Source organism: Cololabis saira, chromosome 16 (assembly GCF_033807715.1).
Source record: "Cololabis saira isolate AMF1-May2022 chromosome 16, fColSai1.1, whole genome shotgun sequence".
Classification (NCBI taxonomy): Eukaryota; Metazoa; Chordata; class Actinopteri; order Beloniformes; family Belonidae; genus Cololabis; species Cololabis saira.
In genome coordinates this window covers 1,721,820-1,742,199 of record NC_084602.1, presented here as the reverse complement: position 1 = coordinate 1,742,199, position 20,380 = coordinate 1,721,820, and the positions used below count along the sequence as shown (strand labels likewise).

At 39.9% G+C, this 20,380-nt stretch overlaps 1 protein-coding gene across 1 annotated transcript in view; it reads left to right on the top strand.

Annotated features, from left to right (window-relative positions):
- The first annotated feature begins 25 nt into the window (after positions 1 to 25).
- The window catches only part of wdr35 (WD repeat domain 35), a 50,490-nt gene continuing 30,135 nt past the window's right edge, over positions 26 to 20,380 (top strand). Inside the window, exons 1-10 of the mRNA XM_061743612.1 lie at positions 26 to 341; positions 818 to 935; positions 4,035 to 4,106; positions 4,281 to 4,373; positions 5,270 to 5,398; positions 7,100 to 7,233; positions 8,246 to 8,411; positions 8,516 to 8,661; positions 15,799 to 15,924; positions 19,886 to 20,071. Coding sequence (XP_061599596.1) covers positions 318 to 341; positions 818 to 935; positions 4,035 to 4,106; positions 4,281 to 4,373; positions 5,270 to 5,398; positions 7,100 to 7,233; positions 8,246 to 8,411; positions 8,516 to 8,661; positions 15,799 to 15,924; positions 19,886 to 20,071 — 1,194 coding nt within the window. The 5' untranslated portion in view covers positions 26 to 317. The remainder of the gene's footprint in view (positions 342 to 817; positions 936 to 4,034; positions 4,107 to 4,280; positions 4,374 to 5,269; positions 5,399 to 7,099; positions 7,234 to 8,245; positions 8,412 to 8,515; positions 8,662 to 15,798; positions 15,925 to 19,885; positions 20,072 to 20,380) is intronic.

Sequence of the window (20,380 nt, the reverse complement as noted above, 5' to 3'; positions counted from 1 at the left end):
CGGTTTCCGGTTTCCATGGAGACGGAGAGGCACCGTTTACCACAGCATTCAGTCCGGCAGCATGAGCCGTAAAAACATCGTCTTTAAACAGTTTGAAACCTAATTTAGCTATGCGTCTTTAATATGATGACACCGTGTCTTTGATTATGTTAATCCATGAAGTTATCCGTAGCTAAACTGACGGTAAAAGTGAGGTAAACAGTGTTTTGTCGCGGTCTGAACTGCACGTTTATCCCAGGCCTTTATGGTAACAAGCTCCGTGTTTTCACACATTTACTGGGATTATTCTGCTGTCATCGGTCAAAGCTGTCGTGGTCATGTTCATTTATCTCAGCAAGAAGGTGAGGAACCTGCTGCTCAGTTTAAACACAAACACACAGTTTCATTTATACAGGACTGTCTCAGAAAATTAGAATATTGTGATAAAGATCTTTATTTTCTGTAATGCAATGACAAAAACAAAACTGTCATACATTCTGGATTCATTACAAATCAACTGAAATATTGCAAGCCTTTTATTAGTTTAATATTGCTGATCATGGCTTACAGCTTAAGAAAACTCAAATATCCTATCTCAAAAAATTAGAATATTCTGGGAATCTTAATCTTAAACTGTAAACCACAATCAGCAATATTAAAATAATAAAAGGCTTGCAATATTTCAGTTGATTTGTAATGAATCCAGAATGTATGACATTTTTGTTTTTTTAATTGCATTACAGGAAATAAAGAACTTCATCACAATATTCTAATTTTCTGAGACAGTCCTGTATACAGTTTAATCTATAACAGGGCGGGCATGTTTTGTGTCCCATAGATCGCTATTCCCAACAATATCCACCTGAAATGTGTGTCCTGGAACAAGGACCAGGGCTTCATCGCCTGCGGAGGAGACGACGGTCTCCTGAAGGTCCTGAAGCTGGAAACTCAGACTGGTGAGTGGAGGTTCTTTATGATGTAGATGAGGTTGCTGGTGTTGGGGAGGTTATTTATGTTGGGGAGGTTGCTGGTGTTGATGAGGTTATTTATGTTGGGGAGGTTGATGATGTTTATGAAGTTGTTGAGGTTGATAATGTTGAGGAAGTAGCTGATGATGATCCTGATGTTGAGGTTGCAGATGTTGACGAGGTTACTGAGGTTGCTGAGGTTGCAGATGTTGATGAGGTTGCTGATGTTGATGAGGTTGCTGAGGTTGCAGATGTTGATGAGGTTACTGAGGTTGCAGATGTTGATGAGGTTGCTGAGGTTGCAGATGTTGATGAGGTTGCTGAGGTTGCAGATGTTGATGAGGTTGCTGATGTTGCTGAGGTTGCAGATGTTGATGAGGTTGCAGATGTTGATGAGGTTGCTGAGGTTGCAGATGTTGATGAGGCTGCAGATGTTGATGAGGTTGCTGAGGTTGATGAGGTTGATGAGGTTGATGAGGTTGCAGATGTTGATGAGGTTGCTGAGGTTGCAGATGTTGATGAGGTTGCTGAGGTTGCAGATGTTGATGAGGTTACTGAGGTTGCAGATGTTGATGAGGTTGCTGAGGTTGCAGATGTTGATGAGGTTGATGAAGTTGATGAGGTTGTCGAGGTTGATGAGGTTGCAGATTTTGATGAGGTTGATGAAGTTGATGAGGTTGTCGAGGTTGATGAGGTTGCAGATGTTGATGAGGTTGCTGAGGTTGCATATGTTGATGAGGTTGCTGAGGTTGCTGAGGTTGATGAGGTTGCTGAGGTTGCAGATGTTGATGAGGTTGCTGAGGTTGCAGATGTTGATGAGGTTGCTGAGGTTGAGGAAGTTGCTGCTGCTGATGAAGTTCCTGATGTTGTTACGGTTACTTGTGTTGATGAGGTTGCTGATGTTGCTGGTGTGTATGAGGTTGCTGATGAAGAGGACGTTTTTGAAGTTGATGATGTTTATGAAGTTGTTGAGGTTGATAATGTTGAAGAAGTGACTGATGAGGATGATGATCCTGATGTTGAGGTTGCAGATGTTGATGAGGTTGCTGAGGTTGATGAGGTTGCAGATGTTGATGAGGTTGCTGAGGTTGATGAGGTTGCAGATGTTGATGAGGTTGCTGAGGTTGCAGATGTTGATGAGGTTGCTGAGGTTGCAGATGTTGATGAGGTTGCTGAGGTTGATGAGGTTGCTGAGGTTGCAGATGTTGATGAGGTTGTAGATGTTGATGAGGTTACTGAGGTTGCAGATGTTGATGAGGTTGCTGAGGTTGCAGATGTTGATGAGGTTGCAGATGTTGATGAGGTTGCTGAGGTTGCATATGTTGATGAGGTTGCTGAGGTTGCAGATGTTGATGAGGTTGCTGAGGTTGCAGATGTTGATGAGGTTGCTGAGGTTGCAGATGTTGATGAGGTTGCTGAGGTTGCAGATGTTGATGAGGTTGCTGAGGTTGCAGATGTTGATGAGGTTGATGAAGTTGATGAGGTTGTCAAGGTTGCTGAGGTTGCAGATGTTGATGAGGTTGCTGAGGTTGCAGATGTTGATGAGGTTGTCGAGGTTGCTGAGGTTGCAGATGTTGATGAGGTTGCTGAGGTTGCAGATGTTGATGAGGTTGGTGAAGTTGATGAGGTTGTCGAGGTTGCCGAGGTTGCAGATGTTGATGAGGTTGCTGAGGTTGCAGATGTTGATGAGGTTGCTGAGGTTGCAGATGTTGATGAGGTTGCAGATGTTGATGAGGTTGCTGAGGTTGCAGATGTTGCTGAGGTTGCAGATGTTGATGAGGTTACTGAGGTTGCAGGTGTTGATGAGGTTGCTGAGGTTGCAGATGTTGATGAGGTTGCTGAGGTTGCTGAGGTTTCTGAGGTTGATGAAGTTGATGAGGTTACTGATGTTGTTACGGTTACTTGTGTTGATGAGGTTGCTGATGTTGCTGGTGTTGATGAGGTTGCTGAGGTTGCAGATGTTGATGAGGTTGCTGAGGTTGCAGATGTTGATGAGGTTGATGAGGTTGAGGAAGTTGCTGTTGCTGATGAGGTTCCTGATGTTACAGTTACTTGTGTTGATGAGGTTGCTGATGTTGCTGGTATGTATGAGGTTGCTGATGAAGAGGACGTTTTTGAAGTTGATGATGTTTATGAAGTTGTTGAGGTTGATAATGTTGAAGAAGTGACTGATGAGGATGATGATCCTGATGTTGAGGGTACAGATGTTGATAAGGTTACTGAGGTTGCTGATATTGATGAGGTTGCTGGGGCTGCGGATGTTTGATGTAGATGAGGTTGCTGATATTGACGAGGTTATTGATGTAGAAGATGATGTTGATGAGGTTAATGATGTTGATGAGGTTGCAGATTTTGATGAGGTTGCAGAGGTTGATGATGTGGATGATGTTGATGTAGGAGAGGTTGCTGATGTAGATGATGTTGATGATGTAGATGATGTTGATGAGGTTGATGATGTTGATGAGGTTGATGATGTAGATGATGTTGATGAGGTTGATGATGTAGATGATGTTGATGAGGTTGATGATGTTGATGAGGTTGATGATGTTGATGATGTAGATGATGTTGATGAGGTTGATGATGTTGATGAGGTTGGTGATGTTGATGAGGTTACCGAGGTTGATGATGTTGGTGATGAGGTTTAGGTTGTCTGTGTTTGTGTTGCGTGTGAGACAAAATAAGTTCAAACACTTGTTACTGTAATAAGTTGTTTGTACTTTTACCTACATGTCCTGGTTGGATTAAAGTGTCAAGGGTCGGTTTTCACCTTTTAACACTTTAAACTTATTTAACAATTTAAAAAAAAGTATGATTGTGGTTGTGATGATTGATGATCAATGCATTCATCAATGTATCAAATAGCATTCGTTTTGTCATACTCAGTTAGTATGTAATTTACATGATTAAGAGTTCAGAGTATTTCAAACAATTGCTATTACAGTCAGGAAATCAGTTTAAAATGTGAAAAGCCTTTTCATTCAGATCCTGTCCCTCTATGTTGCTCTACAGGTGTTATTGATAACTAAAACAAATGTGCAACACAGTTAATTAAAATCAACAAAAACCTTTACTGTCCTTTATCAACAGATGATAACAGACTGAAAGGTTTAGCGGCCCCCAGTAATCTGTCCATGAACCAGACCCTGGAGGGACACAGTGGTGAGTTAAAAACATTTCTGTTCCTTTACATTACACAAACCAAAACAATCATGAAACTACAACTGAGAAACAATTCAGATTCTTTTGTTCTGCTGTTGAATTTTGTTCCCAGTGTTGTATTTGACTCAGATCAGATAATAATGCGCTCACTCCTCGTGGTTGGAACCCGTGCAGGTGCAGTGCAGGTGGTGACGTGGAATGAGAAGTTTGAGAAGCTGACGACCAGCGACCAGAACGGACTCATCATCGTGTGGATGCTCTACAAAGGCACGACCGCTGGCACAATACTGCTCGCATTATAATCAGTACTCGAGGTGTAAAAACAAATCAGGGGGGATGGTGGATTTTATCATATGGGGACAGATCATTTGTGGTGATTACAAATAATATAATATATTACAAATAATAGCAGTGACCAAAACACCTGCAGAAATACTGCAGGAATGACATAGCAGCAGTTAAATGCAGCCTTCTGTAAGCTTTAAATATCCACTGGGCTTACATCAAATACATCAAAACACAACAATAAAAAACACTTTTCTGAACTTATCAATATGACTCTGTCCTTCACAGGATAAGTAACATGGATCACTGCAAAAACTCAAAATCTTAACAAGAATATTTGTCTTATTTCTAGTTAAAATGTGTCATTTTAGTAAAAAAAATCTCATTACACCTTAAACAAGACTCAACACTGGAAAAAACAACAATTTTCACCTGTTTCAAGTAGATTTTCACTTAAAATAAGTAGAAAAATCTGCCAGTGGAACAAGATTTTTTTGCTTGTAATAAGAAGATAAATCTTGTCCCACTGGCAGATTTTTCTACTTATTTCACGTGAAAATTTACTTGAAACAGGTGAGAATTGTCAAATAAGTTATTTTTCTGGTGTTATTTTTCTGGTGATGACTCTAAATGTTGAAATAGCAGTAAAACCACATTCATTGTTGAAATGACATAAGGGATGGAAAGGGGGGATGGCAGTTTTACAGGGGGGATGATTTGGACCGTTTTTATTTCAGGGGGGATGAGGGGGGATGCCGTCCCCCCTCATCCCCCCTCATCCCCCTCATCCCCCTCATCCCCCCTCATCCCCCCTCAACTCCAGTACTGATTATAAATAAATTGTCTTTAGTTATTTATCTTTACCCATTTATCCTTAGGTGCCTGGTATGAAGAGATGATCAACAACAGAAACAAGTCGGTGGTGAGGAGTATGAGCTGGAATGCTGATGGTCATAAGATCTGCATCGTGTATGAAGATGGAGCGGTCATTGTTGGCTCTGTAGACGGTACTGCTGCTACACACACCTACTACACACTGCTACTACACACATCTGCTACTACACACATCTGCTACTACACACATCTGCTACTACACACATCTGCTACTACACACATCTGTGAATAGAGGGTCTGCATTGACGTCACTTCCCCGCTGGACCAGCCCCCTTACTGCACTGAGTGGTAAAAACAGCTGCAACTAGTGGAGAAGACGGAATAACAGCTGATTATCAGCTTAAATTAAAGGCAGCTGGACTTGACAGTGACCCGTACAGTTACCCCAAGAACCAGTGGTCCATGGACATTAATATTTGGTACAGTTACCAAGAACCAGTGGTCCATGGACATTAATATTTGGTACAGTTACCAAGAACCAGTGGTCCATGGACATTAATATTTGGTACAGTTACCAAGAACCAGTGGTCCATGGACATTAATATTTGGTACAGTTACCAAGAACCAGTGGTCCATGGACATTAATATTTGGTACAGTTACCCCAAGAACCAGTGGTCCATGGACATTAATATTTGGTACAGTTACCAAGAACCAGTGGTCCATGGACATTAATATTTGGTACAGTTACCAAGAACCAGTGGTCCATGGACATTAATATTTGGTACAGTTACCAAGAACCAGTGGTCCATGGACATTAATATTTGGTACAGTTACCCCAAGAACCAGTGGTCCATGGACATTAATATTTGGTACAGTTACCCCAAGAACCAGTGGTCCATGGACATTAATATTTGGTACAGTTACCCCAAGAACCAGTGGTCCATGGACATTAATATTTGGTACAGTTAGCAAGAACCAGTGGTCCATGGACATTAATATTTGGTACAGTTACCAAGAACCAGTGGTCCATGGACATTAATATTTGGCCACCAATCCAGTTTCCTGGTATTTATATGTACTTAATTTCTACGCCGGGGAGATACACGAAGCAAAGCTTGAAGGCTTACAAAAGTCTTGACACTTGGTCCGACTTCAAGGCAGGATTTGTTGGTGAAATTAAAGTGATGAGGACACTGAACTTTATGATTTGACCGTTTAACATTAGCTACCCAAAAATCCAACATTACCTGATACAAAATGGGAACCACAAATCCACGTTTCGGTGTCTGGAATCCAGTTGTTTCTGTGAATTGCAGCGATCCATTTGTCTCTCTTAAGCTTATTTTTCGTCAGTCTGTAAAACGATAACTCAGATTTCTTGCTAAATCTATGAGTACAGTCGATCGCACAACAGCTCTTTCCCATTTTAGATGTTTTCCAGTTGCTCAAACTGAAAGTTTACACTGCCACTCAGTCTTTCTGACACTCAGTCTTTCTGACACTCAGTCTTTCTGACACTCAGTCTTTCTGTCACTCAGTCTTTCTGACACTCAGTCTTTCTGACACTCAGTCTTTCTGACACTCAGTCTTTCTGTCACTCAGTCTTTCTGACACTCAGTCTTTCTGACACTCAGTCTTTCTGACACTCAGTCTTTCTGACACTCAGTCTTTCTGTCACTCAGTCTTTCTGACACTCAGTCTTTCTGACACTCAGTCTTTCTGACACTCAGTCTTTCTGACACTCAGTGGGCGTAACCCGCTGTGAAGAAGCATCTGTGACGTCATGCACATTCCCTCTATTGTTTCACAAGAATTGAATTGCTCCCTCCAGAAAGATGGTTTAGTATGCCTAAACCTGACCTGGCTTTTGCAGGAAACAGAGTTTGGGGAAAGGAATTAAAGGGAATCCAGCTAGCTCATGTGGCGTGGTCCCCTGACAGCAAGATCCTGCTGTTCGGCATGGCCAACGGGGAGGTGCACATCTACGACAACCAAGGAAACTTCATCGTAAGTGTGTGGGCGTTACTGGAACAGCACTGTTATACTGGTGTTGTGCTTTGTGGCGTCCCAAGCCACAGGGAGCTCCTGTCATAAATCCACACAATGAAGTGCTTAAAAGTTTATGTGAGCAGTTGAGTTACTTGTATGTGTTGAATGGACAGATTCTTTCCCAAAAACTGTGAACTTTCTGAACTCAGAAGCTACATCATATTGCACAATATTCTTCATCCATTCAGGTGCAATATTCTCTCCTTCATTCAATTTCATAGTGTATACTGTATATATTTATGTTTCCTGTTTCTTATTTTGTTCTTTACATAGTCTTTACATGGGTGCACTTTTACCGAGCTGCTGCCTTATCTCATCATACCATTATAATGATAATAAAGGCCTTCTATTCTATTCTATTCTATTCTATTCTATTCTATTCTATCCTACAGGACTGTCTCAGAAAATTAGAATATTGTGATTTTCTGTAATGCAATTACAAAAACAAAAATGTCATACATTCTGGATTCATTACAAATCAACTGAAATATTACAAGCCTTTTATTATTTTAATATTGCTGATCATGGCTTACAGTTTACAAAAACTAAAATATCCTATCTCAAAAAATTAGAATATTCTGGGAATCTTAATCTTAAACTGTAAGCCATAATCAGCAATATTAAAATAAGGAAAAGCTTGCAATATTTCAGTTGATTTGTAATGAATCCGGAATGTATGACATTTTTGTTTTTTTAATTGCATTACAGAAAATAAAGAACTTTATCAAAATATTCTAATTTTCTGAGACAGTCCTGTACTCTATTCTATTCTATGTTGCAGTGCAGTTAAGGCAATCTTGAAACAAATGTTTTTATTATATGAGAAGGTTTCAAACATTTCTGTCTTCACAGAATTAGCTCTGGTCTATTGTTAGCATTCACAGGCAAATACGATTAATAATTGAAAGGATGTTTTTCACTTTCCTTTAACCGTCTAACTGGTTTGACTTGTTCTATCTGGGTTTTCCAGAGGAAGATGAGCATCAGCTGTCTCAGCGCGGTGACTGGAAGTGTGTGCATAGCGGGGATCCACTGGTATGCAGGGACGGGGGGTTATGTGGAGCCAGACTGTCCGTGTCTTGCCATCTGTTTTGACAACGGAAGGTGCCAGATCATGCGTTATGACAGTGATGAAAGTGAGCAGCTCAAATCCCCTGGAGGACTCCACTATATTTCAAGCTAAGAATGGGATGTTAGACCTGCTGATTGTACAGCGTGGTGCTTTTGCCTCCACCTGCAGCCCCGGTGTGTGTGGACACGGTGATGAACGTGGTCAGCATCCAGTGGAACCACTGTGGGAGCGTGCTGGCCGTGGCCGGCTCCCTCCGGGCCGCCAGCAAGGACAAAGAGTTCAACGTGGTGCAGTTCTACACTCCGTTTGGGGAGGTAAGACTGCTGCACGGCTCCGTCTGTGACCTGCTGACATCTGGGCACCGTTTTTATTCTCCTTCTTACAGTTAGAAATGGAACAACCTTTCACCTGGACATTTATTTATTTATTTCTTCTTTAGTTCATTCATTGATAAAGTAAAACAACAAACAATTTAATATAAACACAAACGTTCCTAAATTGTGAATGAAAGGGAGCAGAAAGAAGAAGAATCATGTGAATGTCATGTGAACGTGGACATGTGAATGTGAACGTGTGAATGGCCACGGTTACATGATGTTTTTTTAATTTGGAATTAATTATTCCGAATTAAATAATTCCGAATTAAACTATTCTTCAATTTTACATGGAGTTTACACTTTCTTCGTACAAAGAAAGTGCATTTGTATATTTCCTCACTGCCAATGACAAATGAAAGTGCATGAACATTAATAACATGTCCTATATAAACCAGGACAGTCACTGCTTTGTTTCTAATACTGAAAAGTCAGTAAGCAACTTAATTTAGCATAGTTGTACCTCACTGCCTGTAAAGGACCAATTGCCCTTATTCGGTCATTTCTTCTATATTTTAGCACCTGTCTTTAATTTAAAAGATGAACGATCCTTTTAAAGCAGCGGTATATATATATATATATATATATATATATATATATATATATATATATATATATATATATATATATATATATATATATATATAATTAATTTTTTGTGAAAAAAAGGAAAATGAAAAAAAACTTTATTTATCAATTTATTTTTGGGTGAAGAATGAATAGAGAGAAGAAAAAACGAACTGTCATTTTGTGAAGAAAAAAAAAAGAAAAAAAGCCTTTAATTTATTTTTTGTGATTGAGAGACTACATTAACAGGTAATGATAATCTACTTTTGAAAATAACTATTTAGTCTACACCTCTACATAAATGATTCCCCTGACGTGAGTCTTGTGACTAATGTCAACTTTAGAGCGGAAAAACGAGCTGGCTAGCTGTTTAAGAAAAGAAAATTATTTGCAAAATTGACTTGGCTATTTCCTATTTAACGCTAGTTAGACCTGATGGATTAATTAATGACAATAACGAAGCTTAAAGCTGGAGATTGTAACGTTCCAGCTCGGCCTAACAGAATAACTGTCTGTTAATGTGTCAAGAAAACCTGACACATTAAAAAAAGATGGGAAAAAATCTGAATTCCAAGCAGGGGTCCCTGCTCTGTTTTTCTCTCATCCAAGGGTCCTGGTTTAAAGGATGAAAGGAGAACTTTATTTTGAAAAGGACTTTTATTTTGAATGTTCGGACCGGATATCCTCCGTCGCAGTTAACGTTTTTTTTGCTGCTGCAGCTGCGTGTGTGTGACATTACAACGATTTTTTTGTTATATCGTCTCAGTTAGAGAGGAAAAAGGTAATGTTGTCAGTGAAAACGTTTGCAAATATTAGTTTGAAGTGTGTTGTAATATGAATAGGCTATGTGTTTTACTGCGGCTCTTACGGTGTGAAGGAACTTAATAATCTCCTGAACATCAGTTGAAGACTCCCACGTGACAACCGCGTAAACCCCGTCAATGCCGTCAGTTTATCGATATTTATTGCTACAGAGAGTGCAAAAATATATTGCAATATCGATTTATTTCCCCACCACTAATATATATTTATATATATATATATATATATATATATATATATATATATATATATATAAAAAAGGAATTTACGAAAATACAGTCATAATAATATGAGAATAAAGTCGTAAAATTACGAGAATAAAGTCGTAATATTTTGAGAATAAAGTCGTAATATTACGAGAATAAAGTCGTAATATTTTGAGAATAAAGTTGTAACATTACGAGAATAAAGTCGTAATATTTTGAGAATAAAGTTGTAATATTACGAGAATAAAGTCGTAATATTTTGAGAATAAAGTCGTAATATTACGAGAATAAAGTCGTAATATTTTGAGAATAAAGTCGTAGTATTTTGAGAATAAAGTTGTAATATTACGAGAATAAAGTCGTAATATTTTGAGAATAAAGTTGTAATATTACGAGAATAAAGTCGTAATATTTTGAGAATAAAGTCGTAGTATTTTGAGAATAAAGTCTTAATATTAATTAAAGCTGCAAGCAGCGATGAACGGGCCCTCGCACTCACGGCCACCGCCCCCCCTAAGCATATCAGAAATGACACCACCCACGACTTCCTATGTCAAACCATTCAAAAGTTATAGCAGAAAAAAGGGACAACCAATGAGAAGAAGGGGCGGGATTAATTCAGGCCAATGAAGGTCAAGGACTCCTTACAGAATCTGATGACACCACCCACGACTCTCTATGTCAAACCATTCCAAAGTTATAGCAGAAAATCGGGACAACCAATCAGAAGAAGGGGCGGGGCTAATTAAGGCCAAAGAAGCTCAAGGACTCATTACAGAGTCCCATGACACCACCCACGACTCTCTATGTCAAAACATTCAAATGTTATAGCAGGAGATAGGGACAACCAATCAGAGGAAGGGGCGGGGCTAATTTTCACCAATTATGGTCAAGGACTCAATACCGAGTCCCATGACACCACCCACGACTCTTTATGTCAAACCTTTCAAAAGTTATGGCAGAGAAAAGTTTTCTAGGGGGCGCTGTTGAGCCGTTAGGCCACGCCCATTAATGCAAACCATGAAATTTCAAATTTATCACCAGGCCTGGCTTGCATGCAAAATTTGGTGACTTTTGGAGAACTATCAAATATGGACGAATCAGATGAAGGGGAGGCGCGCTTTTTGGCGTCTAGCGTCGCCACGGTTACACTTTTGAAAGAGAAAAGTAATGCGCGTAGTCGCAAGATGGAGACGCACATTTTGAGGTATAACACCTGGGTGCACGTTACGGTTCGGGCCGTATTAATTGCCGAAGGAATGGCATAAATTGCGGCAAAATTACACAATTAATTCAAAATGGCCGACTTCCTGTTCGGTTTCGGGCATGACGCCAAGAGACTTTTTTTTAAGTTGCGTACTGATACAGGTGTGTAGTGATTTTCGTGCATGTACGTCAAACCGTATCGTGGGGCTTGAGGCACAAAGTTTTCAAGGGGGCGCTGTTGAGCCATTTTGCCACGCCCTTGAATGCAAACCATTAAATATCAAATTTTTTCGCCAGGCCTGGCTTGCGTGCAAAATTTGGTGACTTTTTGGGAACGTTTAGGGGGAAAAAAGGCCTTCCTTTCCTCCAGAAAACCAAAAAGAGAATAGAAAAGCAAAGAAACAACAAAAGGCAAAGAAACAATAGAAAAGCAAAGAAACATTGACAGATGGTCAATTGCACTTATAAGCTTCAAAAATAGCTTGACAAACCATTTTCTTAAATACAACAAAAGAATGACATGTTTTTAAATTTATGTTGGCATCATTCCAGAATTTAACTCCAACGATGGAGACACATCTCCTTTTCATACCTTTTTTAGCCATTTGTACTGTGAAATTACAGACACCTCTGAGATTGTAACGAGTCTCCTGAATTGAAAAGAACCTCTGTATTGGATCAGGGAGCATTTTTGATTTTGCTTTAAACATAATTTGCATGATTTTAAAATAAAACAAATCATAAAATTTAATAACATGAGAATTTAGAAAAAGTGGATCTGTGTGAGCGTATAGTAATCAGCCTTATTGATGGTACGTATGGCTCGTTTTTGAAGTTTTATTATTGATTTAAGGTGGTTTTAAAGGTGGATCCCCACAATTCCACACAGTAACATAAATAGGGAACAATCAATGAGTAGTAAATCAAATCAAGGCCAAATCAAGTACATTTCTGGATTTATACAGGATTGCGAGTGATTTTGAAATTTTCCCTTTAATATATTCAATGTGTTGTTTCCATGTTAACTTTTGATCGATGACAACCCCAAGGAATTTAGTCTCAAAAACCCTTTCAATATCAACATTACATATTTTTAATTTAATATTACCATCACTTTCATTTTGATTCCCAAAAACCATGAATTTTGTTTTCTTAATATTTAGAGATAATTTATTGACATCAAACCAAGTCTTGAGATTTTCCAGCTCCCTTTCTACACAACACAAAAGTTCCCTTAAATTCGTACCAGAGCAAAACAAATTGGTATCATCGGCAAATAAAACATATCTAAAAAAATCAGTTACATTGCAGATGTCATTAATATAAAGAATAAACAGTATTGGACCAATCACTGAACCTTGAGGTACACCACAAGTAATCTTTCTAAAGGCGGACATAGTATCATTAATTTGTACACACTGTTGTCTATTATCTAAATAACTTTCCAGCCAAGAATGAGCAACCCCTCGTATTCCATACATCTTTAATTTCTTCAATAGCTGTTTGTCCCTGACCCACCAGTCTGGCCCTCGGCAGGAGGGTCCCCCCTGATGAGCCTGGTCCTGCTCAAGGTTTCTTCCCTCCTAAAGGGGAGTTTTTCCTTGCCACTGTTTGGCTTAAGGTTTTTCTCCCACTAGGGGAGTTTTTACCTGCCATTGTTTATGTAATAACTGCTCGGGGGTCATGTTCTGGGTATGGGTCTCTGTAAAGCGTCTAGAGACAACTCTGTTGTATTAGACGCTATATAAATAAAATTGAATTGAATTGAATTGAATTGTGATCTATGGTATCAAAAACTTTCTGCAGATCAATATACAGTCCAATAGAACACTCGTTATTTTCATTTGCATTTGCTATTTCTTCTACCATTTGCATTACTGCAAAAGCAGTAGTTCTACTTTCTCTGAATCCATATTGATTTTCACTTAATAATTTATTTTTATTAATGAACCGATTTAGTTGTTTCACAAACAATTTCTCTAAAATTTTGGAAAATTGCGGTAAAAGTGATATTGGTCTGTAATTTTCCATACAGTGTTTATCTCCATTTTTATGAATTGGGATCACCTTTGCTAACTTCAAGTTGTTTGGAAAAATTCCTTTTTATAACATCTTTAATAATTACTGTATCAATGGAGTGTATGTCAAGTGATCTCTTATATTTTAATTTTCTTACAATTTCAATAATATCAGTTTCATGTATTCCACTTAGAAACACAGAACTGACATTAGTGTTGATCAAATTAAACATATTTTTATTGTCATCGGATACAGTAATCTGTTTTGCCAGCGAAGCTCCAACATCTACGAAGTAGTCATTGAACTCGTCAACAATATTTTTTAAATCATCCACTTTATTATTAACTTTATTTATAAAATAATCTGGAAGTTCTGAGTTATTACTTTTATTCTGAATAATATGATTGATTACCTTCCAAGTTTTTTGTATGTTATTTTTACTGTCCGCCAATATTTTACTATAGTATTCCTTCTTTTGAATCCTCATAATGGTGGTTAGTTTGTTCTTATAGCGCTTATATTTTTCCTCACTATCACTAGTTCTCTGCTGTAAAAACTTTTTGTACAGTTGATTTTTCTTATTACATGCCCTTTGCAGACCTTTTGTAATCCATGGTTTACCTTTATATTGATCTTTCACCCTACACATTTTATAGGACAATGCTTATTAAATAATTTTAAAAATGTAGACAAAAATGCATCATATGCTAGATTTGGATCATCAACATAAACCTCGTCCCAATTACAACTCCTAAGATCCATCCTTAAGGCTTCAATTCTTTCTGATGTTTTCAATCTCCTTAATTTGCAGGAAGGTTTATTTTTATCAACCGAACATTTGGTATTTAAATTATGCACAACTACAAAAACAGGAAGGTGATCACTGACATCACTTATGAGTAAACCGCTTGTTACTTGATGATGAATATTCGTAAAAATATTGTCTACAAGTGTTGCACTCTCTTTAGTTATTCGACTCGGTTTATCAATTAGAGGCCAAATACCTAAACTGAACATCGTATTACAAAATTCTGCTGTCATTTTATGTTCATCCCATTTAATTAAATCAATATTGTAATCACCACAAACAAAAACTTGTTTCTTATCACATACCTTACCTAAAATATCAACCAAGGAATTAATAAAGGAATCGATGCAGGAACCAGGTGTCCTATATATGCAACTCACAATAATACTTTTCAGATTAGTGGAATTAATTTCAATTGTCAGACTCTCCATGATATCCTCCACAACTGTACTGTCAACCACTCTACACTGAAAATCTTTCTGTACAAAGAAAGCCACTCCACCAGCCCTTTTATTTTTACGATTTACACTAAAAAGATTGTATCCTTCTAATATAAAATTAGAGCCCTTTTCATTTGTCAGCCAGGTTTCACTAATGACAATGACTTGAAAACTATTGCGAGAAAACTAATTCTCGCAATATTATGACTTTATTCTCATAATTTCCAATTTTTTTTTTGTCTTAGTTTCGCTCACTGTACCCAGATTTAAAAATTAGAATAGAATTAGTCAAAATTCGGGTTATTGCTAATATTCCGGTTACTGGAGCATTCAGAATATTCCGTTTACATGGTAATTAATCATTCAGGATATCTGGATCAAACCAGCGACGCACGGAGAACATCATGACGCAATTCATGTCATTTCTGCTTCTTCTTCCTGTATCCAAATTCAAAACAAATGCTGCTTCGCGCAACTTTTCTCTCACCTTTTTGTAAATCTTCTATCCCGGTACTTTCTACCGTCTACAAATGCAGAAATGTTCATATCCTTCATTACATTTATGAAGTGATTAGTCTCCTCCTGGTCTTGGTTTCTCCGTGTTTAGAAGAACTTCCTGGACTCAAAAGACCAGGATTCCTTGTGAACAGAGCATGTGCAGAAAACACATTCCTGTTCCGTTTGATGGGGATATTCAGTTTGGTGTTTACATGACCCAATATTCAGGTTTTAAAAGGAGTAACCCAGGGCTCATATTGGGGTTTTTAAAAACATGAATATGAGCAAATTCTGGTTATTCAAAGGGGTTATTGGTGTTTACATGGCCGTGCAAATTTGGGTTATTGCCAATATTGGGGTTTTAAAAGGGTTATTGATGCTGGAAACGTATTCATGGTGAACCAACTGGGCCGGATCCTCGGATCACGGAGAACTTCCAGCTCCAGCTCTGAAAATACAACCTAGTAAAGAAAAAAGGGAATCATTCTCCTAATTCCCTGTTTCTCCCCAGCATCTCAGGACTCTGAAGGTTCCTGGGAAGCAGATGTCGGGCGTTGCCTGGGAGGGGGGCGGCCTGCGCTGCGCCCTCGCTGTAGACTCCTACATCTACTTTGCCAACATAAGACCAGATTATAAGGTAATTACTAACATATGTCACTCATGCTGTCCACGACATTCTTTCATTTGATTTGATTTTTATTTTGTACTTGTAAAAGATAACTATTAAAAGAAAAGATAAGAAAACAAAACAAAGCAAACAAAAAAAAAAAAAAAAAAAAAAATTTCATTCTTTAACACTTAATATCTCAATTTACATGTGCAAAAAGGAGTAGGAAGAAGTGTAAACTAATTTAATCCTACCCCTATTCACTAATCATTTGTAAGTATTTATAATAACTAACTATACTATAATTATACTCACACACATACCTATACATACATACACATAGTTGAATATTTCTATATATTTGTACACACATGCTCATATAAATATTTGTATAAATATACTTTTTTACACCGTACTATCTCTATTAACTCCATCTGCTCTATATCTATCTATATATATATATATATATATATATATATATATATATATATATATATATATATATATATATATGTATATATACATATACACGTATTCACACACATACACATATATATTGATGAAGCAGCTTGGCCCCCTGCAGGGGCAGGTTGCCCCAGTCCTACCTCCTGCAGGGCTTTGAACTAGGACCCAACACCTTTGGGGTAGCTTCAGCTTCCTACCCCCCGTGCAGATCCCGACACCTCGGAAGTTGGTTCAAACAGACTTGAATCACGAAAGCACCCTATGGGGTGATTTGGAGGTCTGTGACAGTCATGCCAAATGTCTGATAATGACATTTGGCCCGATTCACATCCGACTGTAAATTACTTTTTGTCTCTCGCCTGATTCGTGTATTCCTGCATCTTGTTGTATAAAAATCTGATTACAACATCACTCGAGGTCAGCATTTCTACCAGACCTCTGGTCTGTGTAGACGTGCTCACCGCCGGCTCAATAAAACCTCATAAAAACCACAAAGCGGACTTCTGAACTGGTTTGATAAATTCCTCAACAATATACATATCCATACACATACACCCATACATACATATATGTATATACATGCACATACACATTTAACGCATTTAATCTGTGAAAACACAAACAAAGTTTTCAGTTTTATCTCTAGTAATTGATGGATAAAACAAGCAGCGCTGGTGCCTAATCTGCTCCAATACAGCAGGAATCAGAATTATATTTTGAACACTGACAAAACTCAAAATCTAAGACTTTTCTTAAAACTTAATTTAACTTAAAATGTGCTTGACACAAATAAAAGTTCAATTTAAACACGTGGGAAAAACACCTAACCTTTTAAGTGATGTGTGTTATCAGGTGTAATGGCATTTTTAGGTTAGAAATAAGAACATTTCTTGGTAAGAACCTTAGTTTTTTGAGTGAAGGCAGTGAATTTGGTCAACTGGTGTAAGTTCAGGGTTTTTAAATGCACAGCCATGAACCTGCTGTATTATATAATTTAGTCTTAATTAACATCTAACATCTTATGTTTATTTATAATTGCTCTTTACGTAAACAAAAATACTGTCACGGCTCAGACAGGACAGAGAACCCAAATGCACAACACCAGGCAGGATCAGAGTCCAAGAGGCTTTAATCTTTGTCAAAGGCAGGCAGGGGTCAAACCGGGTAGTCAGGCAGATCAGGCAAACAAAACCAAAACGGGCAGGCAAAAATCCATAAACCAAGAATCAGGCAGGGTCAAAGACAGGCAGGCAGGCAGGCAGAAACAGAACAGGATATGAAGGCTGGAAAGCGAGGCAAAAATACACGACAATCTGGCAAACTAGAAGGTGGAAATGGGCCGATATATGAGGGGAACTGCTGATGAGGGAAACCAGGTGTGGAGCTGGGTGGGGAAGCACAGGTGAAGGGAATGAGTGGATATCTGGCTGATTAGGGTGGCAGGATCTGGAAAAACAGGGGAGTGAGTTAAACAGTAAAAAAAACCTATCCTACACTGTGAAACTGTGACAAATACGTTTTATCCGATTAATATATAATTAGCTGCCCATTTGTGTACATAAATATAAACTAATCTACCCGTTCACCCAATAGTGTTTATATTCATTCATAGCAAGAGCTGGTAGAGGAGCCAAAAATTGTACTCAAGTAAAAGTACTGTTACTTCAGAATAATATGACTCAAGTAGAAGTAAAAAGTAGTCGTCCAAATAATTACTTGAGTAAAAGTAAAAAAGTACTTGGTGAAAAAACTACTCAAGTACTGAGTAACTGTTGAGTAACGTCTGATTTATTTTTTTAACACAACCATTCAAACAGACAAAAGTACAAAATAATCATCTTCAGGCAAATTAAATCAAGAAAATAATTAAATAAATTAAAATTAATAAAAAATAAAATATAGCTTAAATTAATAATAAAATAAATAAAATAATAACAGAACATTTTTCCCAAAGAATCACCCAGTGATGTCATGAGATTGACGCATACATGGATAAAAGGGATAAAAGAAAAGTAACAGCTCAACGTAGCCTAATGTAGCGGAGTAAGAGGAACAGTTTCTTCTTCACAAATCTACTCAAGTAAAAGTACAAAGTATAGTGATTCAAAACTACTCCTAAAAGTACATCATTGTCTCCGTGTGTGTCCTGATGTCCCCGGTGTCTCCGTGTGTGTGTCCTGATGTCCCCGGTGTCTCCGTGTGTGTCCTGATGTCCCCGGTGTCTCCGTGTGTGTGTCCTGATGTCCCCGGTGTCTCCGTGTGTGTGTCCTGATGTCCCCGGTGTCTCCGTGTGTGTGTCCTGATGTCCCCGGTGTCTCCGTGTGTGTCCTGATGTCCCCGGTGTTTCCGTGTGTGTCCTGATGTCCCCGGTGTCTCCGTGTGTGTGTCCTGATGTCCCCGGTGTTTCCGTGTGTGTCCTGATGTCCCCGGTGTCTCCGTGTGTGTCCTGATGTCCCCGGTGTCTCCGTGTGTGTCCTGATGTCCCCGGTGTCTCCGTGTGTGTGTCCTGATGTCCCCGGTGTCTCCGTGTGTGTCCTGATGTCCCCGGTGTCTCCGTGTGTGTCCTGATGTCCCCGGTGTCTCCGTGTGTGTGTCCTGATGTCCCCGGTGTCTCCGTGTGTGTGTCCTGATGTCCCCGGTGTCTCCGTGTGTGTCCTGATGTCCCCGGTGTCTCCGTGTGTGTCCTGATGTCCCCGGTGTCTCCGTGTGTGTGTCCTGATGTCCCCGGTGTCTCCGTGTGTGTGTCCTGATGTCCCCGGTGTCTCCGTGTGTGTCCTGATGTCCCCGGTGTCTCCGTGTGTGTCCTGATGTCCCCGGTGTCTCCGTGTGTGTCCTGATGTCCCCGGTGTCTCTGTGTGTGTGTGCTGATGTCCCCGGTGTCTCTGTGTGTGTCCTGATGTCCCCGGTGTCTCCGTGTGTGTGTCCTGATGTCCCCGGTGTCTCTGTGTGTGTGTCCTGATGTCCCCGGTGTCTCCGTGTGTGTCCTGATGTCCCCGGTGTCTCCGTGTGTGTGTCCTGATGTCCCCGGTGTCTCTGTGTGTGTGTGCTGATGTCCCCGGTGTCTCCGTGTGTGTGTCCTGATGTCCCCGGTGTCTCCGTGTGTGTGTCCTGATGTCCCCGGTGTCTCCGTGTGTGTCCTGATGTCCCGGTGTCTCCGTGTGTGTCCTGATGTCCCCGGTGTCTCCGTGTGTGTCCTGATGTCCCCGGTGTCTCCGTGTGTGTGTCCTGATGTCCCGGTGTCTCCGTGTGTGTGTCCTGATGTCCCCGGTGTCTCCGTGTGTGTCCTGATGTCCCCGGTGTCTCCGTGTGTGTCCTGATGTCCCCGGTGTCTCTGTGTGTGTGTCCTGATGTCCCCGGTGTCTCCGTGTGTGTGTCCTGATGTCCCGGTGTCTCCGTGTGTGTGTCCTGATGTCCCCGGTGTCTCCGTGTGTGTCCTGATGTCCCCGGTGTCTCCGTGTGTGTCCTGATGTCCCCGGTGTCTCCGTGTGTGTCCTGATGTCCCCGGTGTCTCCGTGTGTGTGTCCAGTGGGGCTACTGCTGCAGCACGGTGGTGTACGCCTACACCACGCCAGAGCGGCAGGAACACTGCGTGGTCTTCTGGGAAACCAAAAACAACGAGAAGTTTGTCAAATATGTCAAGAGTTTGATGTCCATCACCACCTCGGGGGATTTCTGCGTCCTGGCCAGCAAGGCAGATGAAACTCAGCCCCAGGTACAAACCCCTGCAGCGTCTGTATGTGCGTCTGCATGTGCGTCTGTATGTGCGTCTGCATGTGCGTCTGTATGTGCGTCTGCATGTGCGTCTGCATGTGCGTCTGTATGTGCGTCTACGTGCTGAACCTGTGCATGTGCGTCTGCATGTGCGTCTGCATGTGCGTCTGTATGTGCGTCTACGTGCTGAACCTGTGCATGTGCGTCTGCATGTGCGTCTGCATGTGCGTCTGCATGTGCGTCTGCATGTGCGTCTGCATGTACGTCTGCATGTGCGTCTGCATGTGCGTCTGCATGTACGTCTGCATGT